Genomic DNA, 14,824 nt, shown 5'->3' on the forward strand with positions numbered 1-14,824 from the left:
TTGTTAGGGCTAAAGGAATGTGCGAAGGATGAGAGGGGTGTGGAGCTATCAGTGATGGCTTCAAGAGTCCCTGAGGGTCCTAATCCTAACGGAGACAGGGTATTCATGCCCATCAGGGTACACCACATAGACATAATGGGGGGTTGGTGTGGAGGAGGTGAACCCTTTAGACCGGTTTTGACTCCTCACATGTGTCTGAGAATGACCTGCCCTGGGAACATCAGCAGTGTGGTCCCTGTTGCCATATCCTGGGAAAGGAAAGCATACGTTCATGCAGTGTGGCAGAGAAGGAACCTAATGGAATGGAGCATCTCTGAAAGGACCTCCTGCCAGCGGGAGACTGAAGGCCCCTAGACCACAGTGCTAGGAGAGCAGCCTTCCAGACTGTAGCATTCTCCATTTCTACCTGCCCATTTCCCTGGGGGTTGTAGCTGGTAGTCCTGCTTGTAGCAAAGCCTCTGGCCAGCAGGACCTGGTCAGCTCATCACTCATAAATGAGGGCACGAATGCAGAACAATACACAGGAACAGGCCATTCATCCTACAATGTCTGTGTTGAACATGATGCCAATATAAACTAATACCATCTGTCTGTACATGGTATGTATCCATCCATTCCTGACTTGTTCATGTTTAAAAGGTATCTTAAAAATTGTTATATCTATTTCCCCTGGCACCCACTCTGTGCAAAATAAAATTTGACTCATGAATCTGGTTTAAATTTGTCCCTTCTCATCTTAACATTATGCCCTCTAATATTTGATATTTCCCCTCTGTTCAAACATTCAGATATTTTATATTTCCACCATGGTACAAAGGTACAATGACCAAATATCTATGCCACTCGTGATTTTATCTAGTTGTGTCAGGTCGCCATCTCTATCCCTGCAAGAACCATCCAAATTTCTCCAACCTTTCCTCATGGTTAATGCTCTCTAATCCAGTCAGCATCCTGGCAAAACTATTCTCTACTCTCTCCAAAGCTTTCTCATCTTTTCTGTAATGCATCTACTGAAGATGAATATATTAGTCCAAATATGGTCTAACTAAAGATTTCCATGGCTGCAACATGACTTCCAAACTTTTATGCTCTATGACTTGACTGATAAATCCAAGTACGTCTTGCACTTCCTTGACTGCCTTGTTTATTTGTATTGCTACTTTCAGGGAGTTTGTGCCCCAAGATCCCTCTGCACAGTAATATTCCTGAGGATTCTGCCACTTACTGAATACTTTCTTCTTACATTTGACACTTCCTAAAGTGCAGCAAACCTTGCATTTGGCTGAATTAAACTCCATCTACTATTTAGCTGCCCACATCTCTAACTAATCTATATCCTGTTGAATTCCTTGACTACGTTCCTCACTATCCACAACTCCTTCAATTTTTACGTTGTCTGTAAACTTACCAATCAGTACATCTTCATTTTTTACAATTTTGTTAATACTTCTCACATGCAACTTTGGTTCTGGCATTGATTATTGTGGAATACCTCTTGTCACAAACCTCCAGTCAAAATAACATTCCTCAATACTGCCTTCTTATATCGACAAGCCAATTTTGAATCCATTCTATCAGGCAATCAAGGATCAATGGTGCCTTAAATCTTTCAGATCAGCCTACCACGAGGGACCAAGTTAAAAGCTTTACTGAAATCCATGTAGACAACATCCACTACGTTCAATCACCTCCTCAAAAAACTCTATCAGACATGACATCCTCCACGCAAAGCCTATCATTATACAGATATGAGTCGACTCTATCCCTAAGAATCTTCTTCAATAACTTTCCTACCACTGATTAAGGTTCACTGGCTTACAACTTCCTGGTTTGCTCTTCTTAAACAGAGGAACAACATTTGCCATTCTCTAATCCCCGAGGACCTCATCTGTGTCTAACTAGGATACAATGATCTCTCCCATGGCTGCCACAATCATCTTTCTCGCTTCTCTCAGGATAGATTCTACTGGGTCCTGGGTATTTATCCACCATACTGACCCTACACCTCCTTGACTAGAAACAAAAACCCTCACTGATCTCAATCCTCCAGGTCTTCTAATTTATGAATAATGAGGCAAAGTACTCACTTAGTACCTCACTCACTTGCTCTGGCTCCAGGCATACATTCCCTCCTTTGTTCTTGAATGGTCTTAACCTCTCCCGAGTTTCTTTCTTAATTTTAATGTACAAGAGGAGTTCCCTCTGCTTATAACTTCCATAATGGAATGCATGGCCACAGGAGATTGGAATATAGGAAGTTCAACCGCATCTGGTGACTATAATTTAACTTAACCACGAGCACTGCATACAAGGTATGGCTTTGAAAATGAAATCTAACTTTCTACCCTCTGTGCACTAGTTCAGATTGCCATACTTCTGTTAGGGCACCAGAAATGGGGAAAATACCGCCCATTGAGAAGGAGAAGCAAAGGAGACAATCAAAGAGGACGGAGACCATTTTAGCAGACCAGCAAGGGGCTCAGCAGCTGAAGGACTCACACAGGCTATGGGCATTTGGCGATGCAGTCAAAAGACCTACATATGCAGTGGGCTGCTGGAGAAGGCTAGTGGGAACCAGGTATTGGAACTAGGATTCAAAAGGGTGCTGAGGGCAAGAAGGGCTCCTGTAGGGTTTCAGGCACTGAAGGCCTCCTGAACATATTGGAGGTTTGGATCTGGAACTCAGGTTGCTGATGGTTTAAACTGGAATCTGTTTGTGAAAGCAGTGGAGGCGAATTCACGACATTCATGGTCTCTGAAGGGATAATCTTTTGCTTTTCTTTCTCCTATTGTTAGGGGCGCTGTGCAATGCACATAGCACTCTTTGTTTGCCTCTGGCATCCAAAAGTTGAAGTATATAATAAATATTACATTTTTTATGTATTACTATGTGACAGTAAAAAGAAACCTTGAAAAACAGAGATTGGCATGGAAAGTCCAAGTTAGAGTACCCAAGCTTTCCAAGCTCATCCAAGTTTGATATCGATGGACCTCTTGGCTTGCCTGTGAACTACTCTTGTAGCAGTATCCAAGAATGTGCATTGCTGGCAGGCACCCCAGATGCACAGTGCATCATGCATGGAATACACACAAATCCATCTTCAGCCTAAATGGATAAAGTTGCAATCCTTGTCTTATTTAAGAAGTGTGAGCTATACGGAGTACAAACATGGCCATCAGACAACTACATGTTGTCCTTGTTGAGAGACTGCCAGCATGAATAGAATACATGACACCCTACTTTTGGTTATACACAGTGAAGGATTCACCAGCTCATTGTCGGGGAAGTACAGAAGGGAGGAAAGAATAATAAGTGGTGGCTCTGATCAAATCATTTGCTTCTTCCACCCTCTGGAGCCCTTTGAAGGTTTTCATGTGTTCCTTATGTCTTCATGTCCCTGCTTGCCTTTACCCAGGTGGAGGGTTGCACCCTTTAGTGGAACACAGGAGGACATCAGCATGGCTATTTCAGCCATCACAGCACATACTCTATGTGAACATCCTTCCTCCATCATTCCATGAAGATTCCAGGAAGTGTGCAAGTCAGGACTTGCAGTTGTGCAGAAGTATAGTTGTGGGGTTTTTCACATTGTGCTAAATTTAAATCATTTGTCAGCTCCACTTCCTGGGCTTGTACATTAAAAAAAATTGAATAGCTTGTAAAAAAAGTCTTCTGGAGAATGGCAAGATATAATTTGTTGGCTGGTAGAGGGGAGAGCAGGGGGAAGGTCATGCATGGCATCTGCAGTGTGGGCATGTTCATACAGAAGGTCTTGAGAGAGAGACTGGATGCAGACTGGGAGATCGCTTCGCTGAGCACCATCGCACTGTCCACATCCATGACAGGAATCTCCCAGTGGCCAAACATATCAATGTGTGCCTCACTCCCATGCTGTCATGTTGGTTCGTGGCCTTATGTACTGTCAAACCAAGACTACCTGTAAATTGGAAGAGCAACACCTAATTTTCCATCTGGGCATACTCCAGCAACTTCTCCAGCTTTTACTAGCCTACTCTTTCTCCCTCTCTTCCCCCTGCCTTTTTCTTCTTTCCTCCAGCTCTCTACCCACTTTCATCTCCATTCACAGAGCCGTCTCCCCTTTGCTGATGTGCCCTCCCTCTCTTATCCACTTATTACCTCTTGCCTATGGGACTGCGCTCCTCCCCCACCCCACCATTTTGTTCAGGCTCCTGTCTATATTTTGTTTATACCTTGATGAAGGGCTCAAGCCTAAAACATTGGTTATGTGTGTCTTTATCTTTGTTATATAAAGTATAAAAGGTACAAGGACTGCCTAAAGAAATCTCTTGGTGCCTGCCACATTGACCACCGCCAGTGGGCTGATAACGCCTCAAACCGTGCATCTTGGCGCCTCACAGTTTGGCGGGCAGCAGCCTCCTTTGAAGAAGACCGCAGAGCCCACCTCACTGACAAAAGGCAAAGGAGGAAAAACCCAACACCCAACCCCAACCAACCAATTTTCCCTTGCAACCGCTGCAATCGTGTCTGCCTGTCCCGCATCGGACTGGTCAGCCACAAACGAGCCTGCAGCTGACGTGGACTTTTTACCCCCTCCATAAATCTTCGTCCGCGAAGCCAAGCCAAAGAAAAGAAAGAAAGATAAAGTACACAGTTTAACCTGCTGAATTGCTCCAGTGTTGTGTTATAAATATTATCAACCATATTTTAAGGGTCATCTCTTGACTTGGAGCAGTCTGCTTACAGATGTGAAGTTCATTGTGGTTCAATAACACAGGAGAAAGGCATTCCAACAGCTGCTCCAACTCTACATATTTGCCCTTCTGTTTAGGATTGACACTCCTTGTGATCCAGGATTGCTTTTACATGTCATGTGAAATTCTCAGCAAGATAGACATTCATTATCTCATCCTGACTTCCCTTAGCCAATGAATACATGATATAAGTTCCCATCTTACCTCCAAAGTTATCAACTTTATTCATCTGCAGTTGATTAAAATATCCTTCCTATATCTCCAATAAAACTCTGAAAGGGATTTCAGGGACAGGTACTTGAGGGCAATGGTTATTTTGACAGTTGATGGCAATGTATGGCCAGCAGGTCCAGCAAATTATTCATCTTGTTCCAGCAATGCCACAAGTATCTCCCATCATCTGATGCATGTTCCAAGCACTTCAAGTGCTGGGATTTGGACATTGCCAACAAACTTGTCTGCTGTCATAGCCGTATGACTCACTTTGAGTTAGAAAATTCAGCTAATCCAGCTGCTGGTATTCCTGAGGCTCTTATTGTCACTAACAGTGGTCCTTCTTGGAGTTCTGTAGAATTACAACACCAACAGCCCAGATGGTGCTCCCAGTGTAGAAGGTTATTATGGTTTTTTTTTTTAAACATAGAATTTAGTTTTTTTCCATTCAAATAATTTTTTCCTACCTTCTGGAGTGGCCATTCACACACGAACAATCAAAACTCAAAAATCTGTTTCCTTACGCGAGTTTACACTGAATACCAGAAGTGCGGTAAATGAAGAGTCGGAACTTGCAAATCTGTGCTATTCATTAGTCCATTGTTGCGGACCACCTCCAGTTCAGTTTAGACTGCAGGCAGTCTGCAATAATGTCTCCGGGTGCCGCAGGTAATATTTTGGAATGGGAATGAGTCACTCATTTCTGTTCCGATCTTTTTTTTTTATATACACAGACTGCATTCTGGGAACAATGTAAAAAAAAACATAAAAGACTGATATCTTCAAAATTAGGAAATTAAGCAGTTAAATTCACACAGATAGTTCAAATTATACCAAAGCTTAATCCAAACATTCCTACATTATGCGCTAAAATTATGTGGTAAAGCTGTAGAGTTTAGTTGCCAAATTTCTGTTCACCTGGTCTTCAGACTCCATCCATGTCCTCTTGTTGTAGTTTTATTTCCAAGTTACAAGGGAAGTTGAGAAAGCACATGTGCCCAATTCTTTTTTTTACAATAAGCAAAAATTATAGGATTAGTCTAACCTGACATCCCATGTGTAAACTGACACAATGGGATGTATGCCAGTGTTGGTGGATTTAACTTGACACCCCATCTTGAATCCACCCATTTATGCAAGTTAAAGATCCCCTTCAATCTCTGTCATTGTCAAATTTGTCGAATACAGTTAACAATTTGGAGACAGACACTATCCTTTTACATAACTTAATTACTTGACAAATCTACAATAATTCTTGCACAACTACACAGTTATTAACAGGATATTACTTCCACAATACTAGCAGATTGTCGTATTGGCAAAACAAGATACAAAAAAACCCTCCCTTCAAATAATACAGCATACATCATTCAAAACAATGGATACATGAAAGCCATTTTTAAGGAAACTAATTCATCAACACAGATGACTGCTAGAAAATAAAGTTTTCATTGCATAGCTTATATTGCGATTTTGTCATCAATACTGAGGAGATTATTTTTTTTAGAATCACATGCAAACATTTTGCATGCTACATAATCTTAAATGCAGATAAATATTGATTCCTTTTGAAATGTTTTGAAATAATTAACCATGATAATACATTCTTCATCAAGTTGTTCAAAAACAGGAATGTCCATTTCATGAAAAATGATTAGAAGGTACTTTTCTAAGTGAAAAATCCATACTGTTATTCTAATATATAATATAGAGAACATTCAACATCTAAAGATGAGCTTTAAATGATGCTTCCTCAAAAAATCAGTTAAAATTAATACTGTTCCCTTGAATTTAGTGCGGTTAACAAATATTTTGCACTAAAACTTCTCTGGATATTTATGATATAATAGCTATAATTTAGCCTTTTATCCACTGTCAGCTCTGTGTCATTGGGATTTTGAGAATACATGTGAGGGCACCTCTTCAGTATGTGACAAGTTATTACATACAGCATATGAGGTGTGTGAATACCTTCAAGTTGCTTTATTGACTCCACTTGGCATGGTGAACTTGCTTAGGAAAGTCGCAACCAATTTTTATTTGACAAAAGGAACTGATTGTGGTTTGAAGTTAAACAGGAAAGTTTGCAGATACTGTGATTGTAGTGCAACACACAAAAGTGCTGGAGAAACTCAGCAGGTCATGAAGCATCTGTAGGAAGTAAAGGGTAATCAACATTTCTGGCCTGAAGCCTTGGTCAAGGTATGAGAAAAATATAGGCAGGCATTCTTTGATTTGTTCTTTTTAGGGGGAATAAAGTTACTTGGAAACCAGTGGTGGAGACCCACATAACTCACCTCACTAAGCCTACCAGAAAAACAATGGTATTACTGGTATTTGTCTATCCTCAAGTGAAGAAACCAATTTCTGGGGAATTCCCTAAACTTATATCACAGGAAAAAAATGGGGTTTCATCTCAATGGTGCAATTATTAACTTCATTGAGTCTTGCAACTTACTTGTGGAGAGGAGGAGCAGGTGGAGGAACTGCAAAACCCATAACAGATTTTAGGAACTGATGTTCAAACATTTTATATTACAGCCTGTCACTTCCATCTAAAATATTTAATTTAAAGACAATGTAATGTTGCAGTTTGGCTATCCTCTGGATTTTTAGATGTTATTTTAAAAATAGTTTTGCAAGAAAAGGCACTGCTGAATTCCTGTTACCTTCAATCCATCAAATACCTGGTTTTCTCCTATAATGGAGCTAATATAATTTTCTGTTTTTCATTTAACATTGGAAGTAAAACTTACTCATCAGCTACAATGCATTAAAAAGACTTATTTAAGTATCTTTTTGGCCATACAACCAAAACATTTTACCATGGATCAAACTACTTCCATTGCAATGGTTGTGTAATGGTGTGGCTTAGTAAAGGTACTGCTTTAGAGCTCCAGCAACCCATGTTTGATCCTGAACTCCAATGCTATGTCTGTGAAGTTTGCACATTTTCTGTGCAGCTTTCCTCCAGATGCTCTCATTTTGTCCAACATACATGTGGGTTGGTAGATTAATTGACCACTGCAAATTGCCTTTTGCATGTGGGTGAATGGTAGAATCTGGGACATTGGTGGGAATGTGAGTAGAAGAGAATGGGATTGTGATAGGATTAGTCTAAATGTGCGCTTGATAGTTACTATTGCGATCCATAAACACAATTGTCCCTGCAGACTCATTGTGTCCGCATGCTCCTGTCCCACCGAATTGATATTCACTTACCTCAACTCTGTTTTGTCCCACCTGGTCTAGTCCTTCCCCACCTTCTGTGAGGAGTGCTGGACAAAGTGGCGACTCTGTCTGCCTTATGGTAGACAAAGTTAAAGAGTTTCATGTATGTTACATTCTAAATGTAGTAATGCATGACAATAATGGAACCTTTACATCTAGGACACTTTACATGCCCTCCATCACTTTACTAACTCTAGTTCCCTGAACTCAATTGCCTCACATTTACCATGGATATCCAATCATTATATATCTCCATTCCCCCATACCAAAGGGTTCAAAGCCCTTTAGACAATAGACTCAACCAGTCCCTCTCCACCAGCACCTTCCTCCAGCTGGCAAAAATTATCCTCACCCACAATAATTTCTCCTTTGACTCATCCCACTTTCTCCAGATTCAAGGGGTAGCAATGGGTACCCACATGGACCTGCCTTTTTGTTGACTACATGGAGAAATCCATGCTACAAGCCTACACAGGCAAGGTCCCTCAACTCTTCCTCTGCCTCATTGACAACTACTTTGGTGCTGCCTGAAGCACTCATGAGGTCAGGTCATTGACTTCATATACTTTGCTGCCAACTTCCACCCTGACCTAAAATTCACTTGGTCCATGTCTAGCAACACTCTCCTTTTCTTCGATATCTGACTCCATCTTGGGAGACAGGCTCACGACAGACATTTACAAACCCACCAACTCCTACAGCTACATTGACTACACCTCTTCATATCTTGACTCCTGTAAGGATTCCATTCCCTTCTTTTAATACCTGTCTCTGTTGCATCTGCACCCAGGATGAGGACTTCCATGCCAGATCATCAGAGAGGCTTTCCCTCTACCACCATCAACTTGGCCCTCACTTGCATATCCTCCATTACCCACACATCTGCCCTGGCCCCCTCCTCCCCCATGCACAACAAGGACACAACACCACCCCACCCCAAGCCTTTGCATTCAACATATCCTCTCCGCCATTTCTGCCACCTGCTACGTGATCTCACTACTAGACACATACACCCCTCCCCTCTCCACCTTCTGCAGGGACTGCTCCCTCCTTGACCCACTTTTCCACTCCTCTCTCCCCACCAATTGTCACTTTGATATCTACCCCTGTGACCACAGGAGATGCTCCACTTGCACCTCTTCCCTCACCACCACCACCATTCTGAGATTCAAACAGTCCTTCCAAGTGAAGCAACATTTCACTCGTGAATCTGCAGGGGTCATCTACTGCATCCAGTGCTCCTGTTGAGGTCTCCTTTACATCGGAGAAACTGGGCGCAGACTGAGAGATCACTTTGTTCAGCAACTTGGCTCTGTTTGCTGCAATACCATGGATCTTCCAGTTGCCACCCATTTCAATTCCCCACCCCATTCCCTTGCTGACATGTCTATCCATGATCTCATGTACTGGCAGACTGAGACTCTTGCAAATTGGAGGAGCAACACATCTTCTTATCTGTACACCCTTCAATCTGATAGTATAAACATTGACTTCTTCGGCTTCTATTAACCTCTCCCACCACCTTTTCTTCCCCTCTTTTCCCCCAGCTCTCTCTCTCTCCCCTTTTGCCTCTATCTTCTTTCATACAGCCAAAATCAATTCTTACCTCCCCTCTCATCAAATCCTATTAACATCTTTTGTTGGCCTGGACTCCTCCCCAGCCAGTCTTGTCTTTATTCTGCCAACTTCCTGTTCTTTGCTTATTCCTTGAAGAAGGCCTTAGGCCTGAAATGTCACTAATATATCGTTACCTCCTATGGATGCTGCAAGACTGGGTGAGTTCTTCCATAATTTCTGTGGGCTTTTAAATACATATGGATGCAAATTGCTCAGCAACTCTCCGACGGGCTCAGATAGATCAGTGGTTAGAGCACTGGTCTTGTAAACCATGGGTCACAAGTTTGTTCCACGCTGGGGCCTCATTTCTGTGAGGGGCATTTGACAAAGTGCCGTAGAGAAAGCTAAAGAATTTCATGTATGTCACATTCTAAATGTTGTATTACATGACAATAATGGAACTTTTGACTTTCAATAATTCTGGATTGTGGATAAGGCTAAGAACATTTTAAATCAAAACATTTTACTCCACATGGAGAATTAATACCTCTGGCTGCTTTACTTTTAAGTTCTACAAATTTAAGGCATAGCCAGATCTAAATCACGTTGAAGAGATATCGACAGGTTATAGCACACCATTTAACTCAGCATGCCTGCAGTGACCATCTACCTGAACTATTTTATTCTCTCCACATTCCTATCAATTCCCTCCAAATTCTACAACTCATTTATATACAAGTAGCAATTACAGTGACCAATCATTCCAACAATCTACATCCCTTTGGGTTTTGGAAGGAAGCGCACACTAAAAACAGCACTTCACAAAGATACTGCATTAGTTTCCATTTTAAGTTCAAAATCAAATAAAACAAAAAAAATTCTCCTGAAGAACACATGCACTGTTTGAAGTTTCCCATCTTGATTACAAACATTTCACCAACACAAACTGAAGTATTTTGATCTAAAATAGCCACATTAGGAAGAAACGTACTTTATACAACAATCAAAGGTCATACTATCAGCACATGCGAGACCAGAAAGCCAGGGTCAGTGCCAAGGGGGGAGGGGGATCCGCGGCCATTGCTACCCCCAAGCGAGGTCCTGTGCCTCCCCATACAGTCATGGCCATCACTTGCCATCAGAATTGCTCCCACCCCCCTCCCGCGTTGCTAGCGTCTAGCTTGACACATGCTAGCGACTCTACACCCGCCCCCCTCCCCAGCCGCATCAGTAGCGTGCATCAAGAGTCAGTCATGCCTAATGACGCTTGACACAATAAAAACAGTGCCCTCGTCTCCCAGCAGATAGGGCCCAGCATTTGATAGTCAGCAATAATACCCCACTAAGCGAGTTTATGAGCATTCCACTGTGCCCCCCCCCAACATCCTAATGCCCCCTTCTAACATTCGTTCTGGTAACGACCCTGCAGAAAGCACTTTTAGCTGATTATGAGGTAATCTCATATATATAGTTTTAGAATTCTGTGCAGCATTGCTCTAATGTAGCTGAAAAACATTCGTAAATCCTTTCATTTATTGGACAAGTGGATACAGTTGGGTTATATTAAATTTCAGAAAATGTGAAATAAATGTTCACTCTCCAAGAAGGAATATTCTTACAGACAATATATCAGTGATGTCTTCCAATGTTCACAAGAGCATCGATTCCTAATCTCATAAGTTTAGAGATGAATATACCAATTTCTATATTGTAATCAACAAAATATCACTGACTTTGCAAAGGACACAGAAAACCTGTGTAAAACAAAGGGCTTCTTGACATCATCCCACCTTGCATCACAACAAAATTAAACTTTCAAATGATGCAGTATCATGACATGGTCTCAACCAATGTTTTGGAGTTTTGGCAAGTGCACAAAAGAAAAAGATGTGTTTTGTTTTACCTGAGTTCGGTTGAAAGCCACACGAGCGAACACTGCTTGAGAGATGCCAGCTCGCTTCAACTCATCGCGAACCCATTGGTAGATTTCGGAAGACACTTCAGCATTTGATGAAGTCTGTTGTTCCAGTGGTTTAGTCATTGATCGATTGACAGGAGGGTGATTTAAGTATTGCTGATTTAGGGATTGCTGTGCCAGGAGTCTATTGACGGCAAATTGTTGATTTAATATCTGGGCCATAACCAGCTGTTGGTTAACCAGCTGTGGACTAAGAGGTGCAGAGACAAGTCCAGGATGCAAATTAGAAAGTTGTGACCTGGTGGTTGGCTGACCACTGTGAGGAAGTTGAGCAGGTGATGGTGGCTGGGGCATATCCGTACCATTTCCAGGAACAGTTTGTGCTCCAAAGTTTACATGGTTTGTTCCTGGCTGAGAAATAGACAGCTCAGACATGGTCTCCATTTCAGCTAGAGCAACGAGACAAAAAGTAAGAAATTAAAGGAAAACGCCCCCAGCAACAATAATCAGTCCTTGAAAAAGGAATGCATTTTGTTAGTTTATTTGTTACATTTTTAATATATATTTGCCATTAATGATTGTTTGGGAAAAAAAAACACAAAATACTTTGATATTGATGGTGGACTTTTATCAAAGGTCTGTACATGTTTTTGAGGTTGTCAGCAATAATAAAATATAACAAAAGTCTTTTGAAAATGTAGCACATCCATAAATAGTGCATTACATTTCTATTCCACAATCACACAGAGCTCCTTTTCACAATTGAGATACATGCAATTTACTATAGTTAGAATATTATAAAACACAAAGTACCCAACATGTAGTCCGCCTATCACAACCCACAATCTAGGTCAGACTTCAAAGCTATATTTGCATGAACATAAAAAAAGATAGAATGTCTTGGTTCATAATTCATACTTGTTCAATAATAGCAAAACACTATTAAACAAACAGGAGTCTGATGTACCAAACAAGAGGAATAAGGATAAATCTGCTTTAATTCAGACACTTCAAAGCACAAAGGGCAAGTAAACTTGCATGAATGGTTAGGACACTGAAAGTCAAATGATAAGAAATAAGAGCAGGAATCGGGCCTTTTGGCTCATCGAGCTTGTTGCACCATTTAATAAGATCAGGTCCGATCTGGCTGTGAACCCAGCTCCACCTACATGCCCTTTCTCCATTATCCATAATTTCTCTACTTTTGCAAAAAAAACTTTTCAGTGTTTTAAATATATTCAATGAGATAGCCTTTACTGCTTCCCTAGGCAGAGAATTCCACGGATTCACCAAAATCCAGCAGTAAGACAAAGCTTGCATGTATGCAATTCCTATCAATGAATTTTGACTTTACACTGTCACAGTAGAGTTTGATTAATCAAAGCATTTGCTTTGTCCCGCTTACTGCATTATTGCTTACACACCAAATTTTTGCTGAAACTCAATTGCTTAATCGTGAAAAAACTCTTATACATCCTCAAATTTGCAGAGAGAATTAAAGAGGGTGGTCAGCTGTGTAATGGGTATGATTTAATCCGGAGGTAACAAAGACATGGATAATCTGCAACTGCAGATTGGATAAGGCAGGTGTTTTAAGGGGCAATATCATGAAAGTAGAAAAGGATGCTTTAATGATAGAATGAAATTTATTTTGCAATGAAATAAGACATGGTTAGCACAATGTCTTTACAGTGCCAGCAATCAAGACCAGACCAGGGTTCAAGTCCCACAGTGTCTGTAAGGAGTTTGTACGTTCTACCTTTGTCTGCGTGGGTTTTCTCTGGGGGCTCCGGTTTCCTCCCACCACTCAAAACATAGTAGGGGTGTTGGTTAATGGGGTGCAAATTGGGTAGCAGAGACTTGTGGGCTGAGATGGCTCTATTATTGTGCTGTATGTCTAAATTTAAATTTAACATTTAAATTTATAAAAATATAAAGACACCTAGCTCTTTGGCCTGAAAAGTTAACAATTTCTCTTCCCACACATGCACCCTGACTTGCTGAGCTTTTCCTGTTCTTATTTAAGACAACATGATTGCAAGGCGTTAGATTCCGTATAGACAACTGCCAGGGAGAGCAATCTGTGACTAACGAGCAGATTTTGTGCTCAAGATCAAAATGACATGTTTAGCTTCTGAAATTTAGTTGGGAGGAAAATTCTGCTATTACAGTCTTGACAATTTGTGGAGGGATAAAAAGTGATGATACAGTATCATCTGATATAGTGTCATCTTTTCAGATGAAACTACGACACGAGAACTGAGGGGAGGATGAGGAAAATGACCTGAGAGACACCAAGGAATATTAGTGTGAGAACAGAAAGCGAAACTGTTACTGATTAAACTGTGGCTATGAATGGATTGGAAAGAATGGAGCCTCAAGCAAGAACAGTTGTATTTAGCAAGATAGTCATGAGGAGGAATTACAGAAAGATGGTTTGGTCAACCATATGAAAGGTTGGAGACAGACTGGAAAAGATTCAAGAGTGACCTTGAGAATAGATGGTATCTGCTTAAAGAGTTTTGCATAATAACAATACATTCAAGTATCTGGACAAGAGGAATGTTGGAGGTGGCCAAATCTTTAAATAGATGGAGGTTTCAAGGCTATTTTTTTAGGAAAAGATAATAATCATTAACTTGAATTTTACACATGGTCTCAATTCCCCGAATAACAGGGAATTCTGTGCACACTTTCTGATGTTACAAATTCCCATCTTCATGTTAACAGATTAAAATATGCTCATTATTATGCTCGGCCTAATGCCTTCACATTCATACCTCCCCCCAACGTTGTCTCACTGTCATGTTCGTGTACTTGGTGTTTGTTTTACTATTGGTGTTCCGTCAGGTGTGTAGGCGAAACACAGTAAGGACAGAATAGTAACTGTCACTAATTAAAATAAATCAATGAACAGGAAACTTACATCGCAAATTTGGAAGTAAAAAAATTAATGGAGGTAAATCAAATACAGGATTTAAAACTAGGGTTCATACCCTAATTCATTATTCCTACCCTCTCGTACCTTCGTGGAAAGGTTTGAACTTATGCAATGTCATTATCATTGGGCAAGTTTTGAACAACCCATGTTGCTCATTAATAATAACAACCTCACACTCAGTGAGCTGGTTGTGGACTTTAGGAAGAGGAAACTAGTGATGAACGATCCAG

General features: G+C 40.9%; 1 protein-coding gene across 12 annotated transcripts in view; it reads right to left on the reverse strand.

Moving 5' to 3' along the window:
- LOC138750977 (DNA-binding protein SATB1-like) overlaps positions 1-14,824 on the reverse strand; it is a 171,249-nt gene that overhangs the window by 89,714 nt on the left and 66,711 nt on the right. For all 12 annotated transcript variants that reach the window (XM_069913107.1, XM_069913078.1, XM_069913087.1 and 9 more), the window contains one exon: positions 11,639-12,102. In XM_069913107.1, coding sequence (XP_069769208.1) covers positions 11,639-12,102 — 464 coding nt within the window. The remainder of the gene's footprint in view (positions 1-11,638; positions 12,103-14,824) is intronic.

Source organism: Narcine bancroftii, chromosome 1, assembly GCF_036971445.1.
Source record: "Narcine bancroftii isolate sNarBan1 chromosome 1, sNarBan1.hap1, whole genome shotgun sequence".
Taxonomy (NCBI): domain Eukaryota; kingdom Metazoa; phylum Chordata; class Chondrichthyes; order Torpediniformes; family Narcinidae; genus Narcine; species Narcine bancroftii.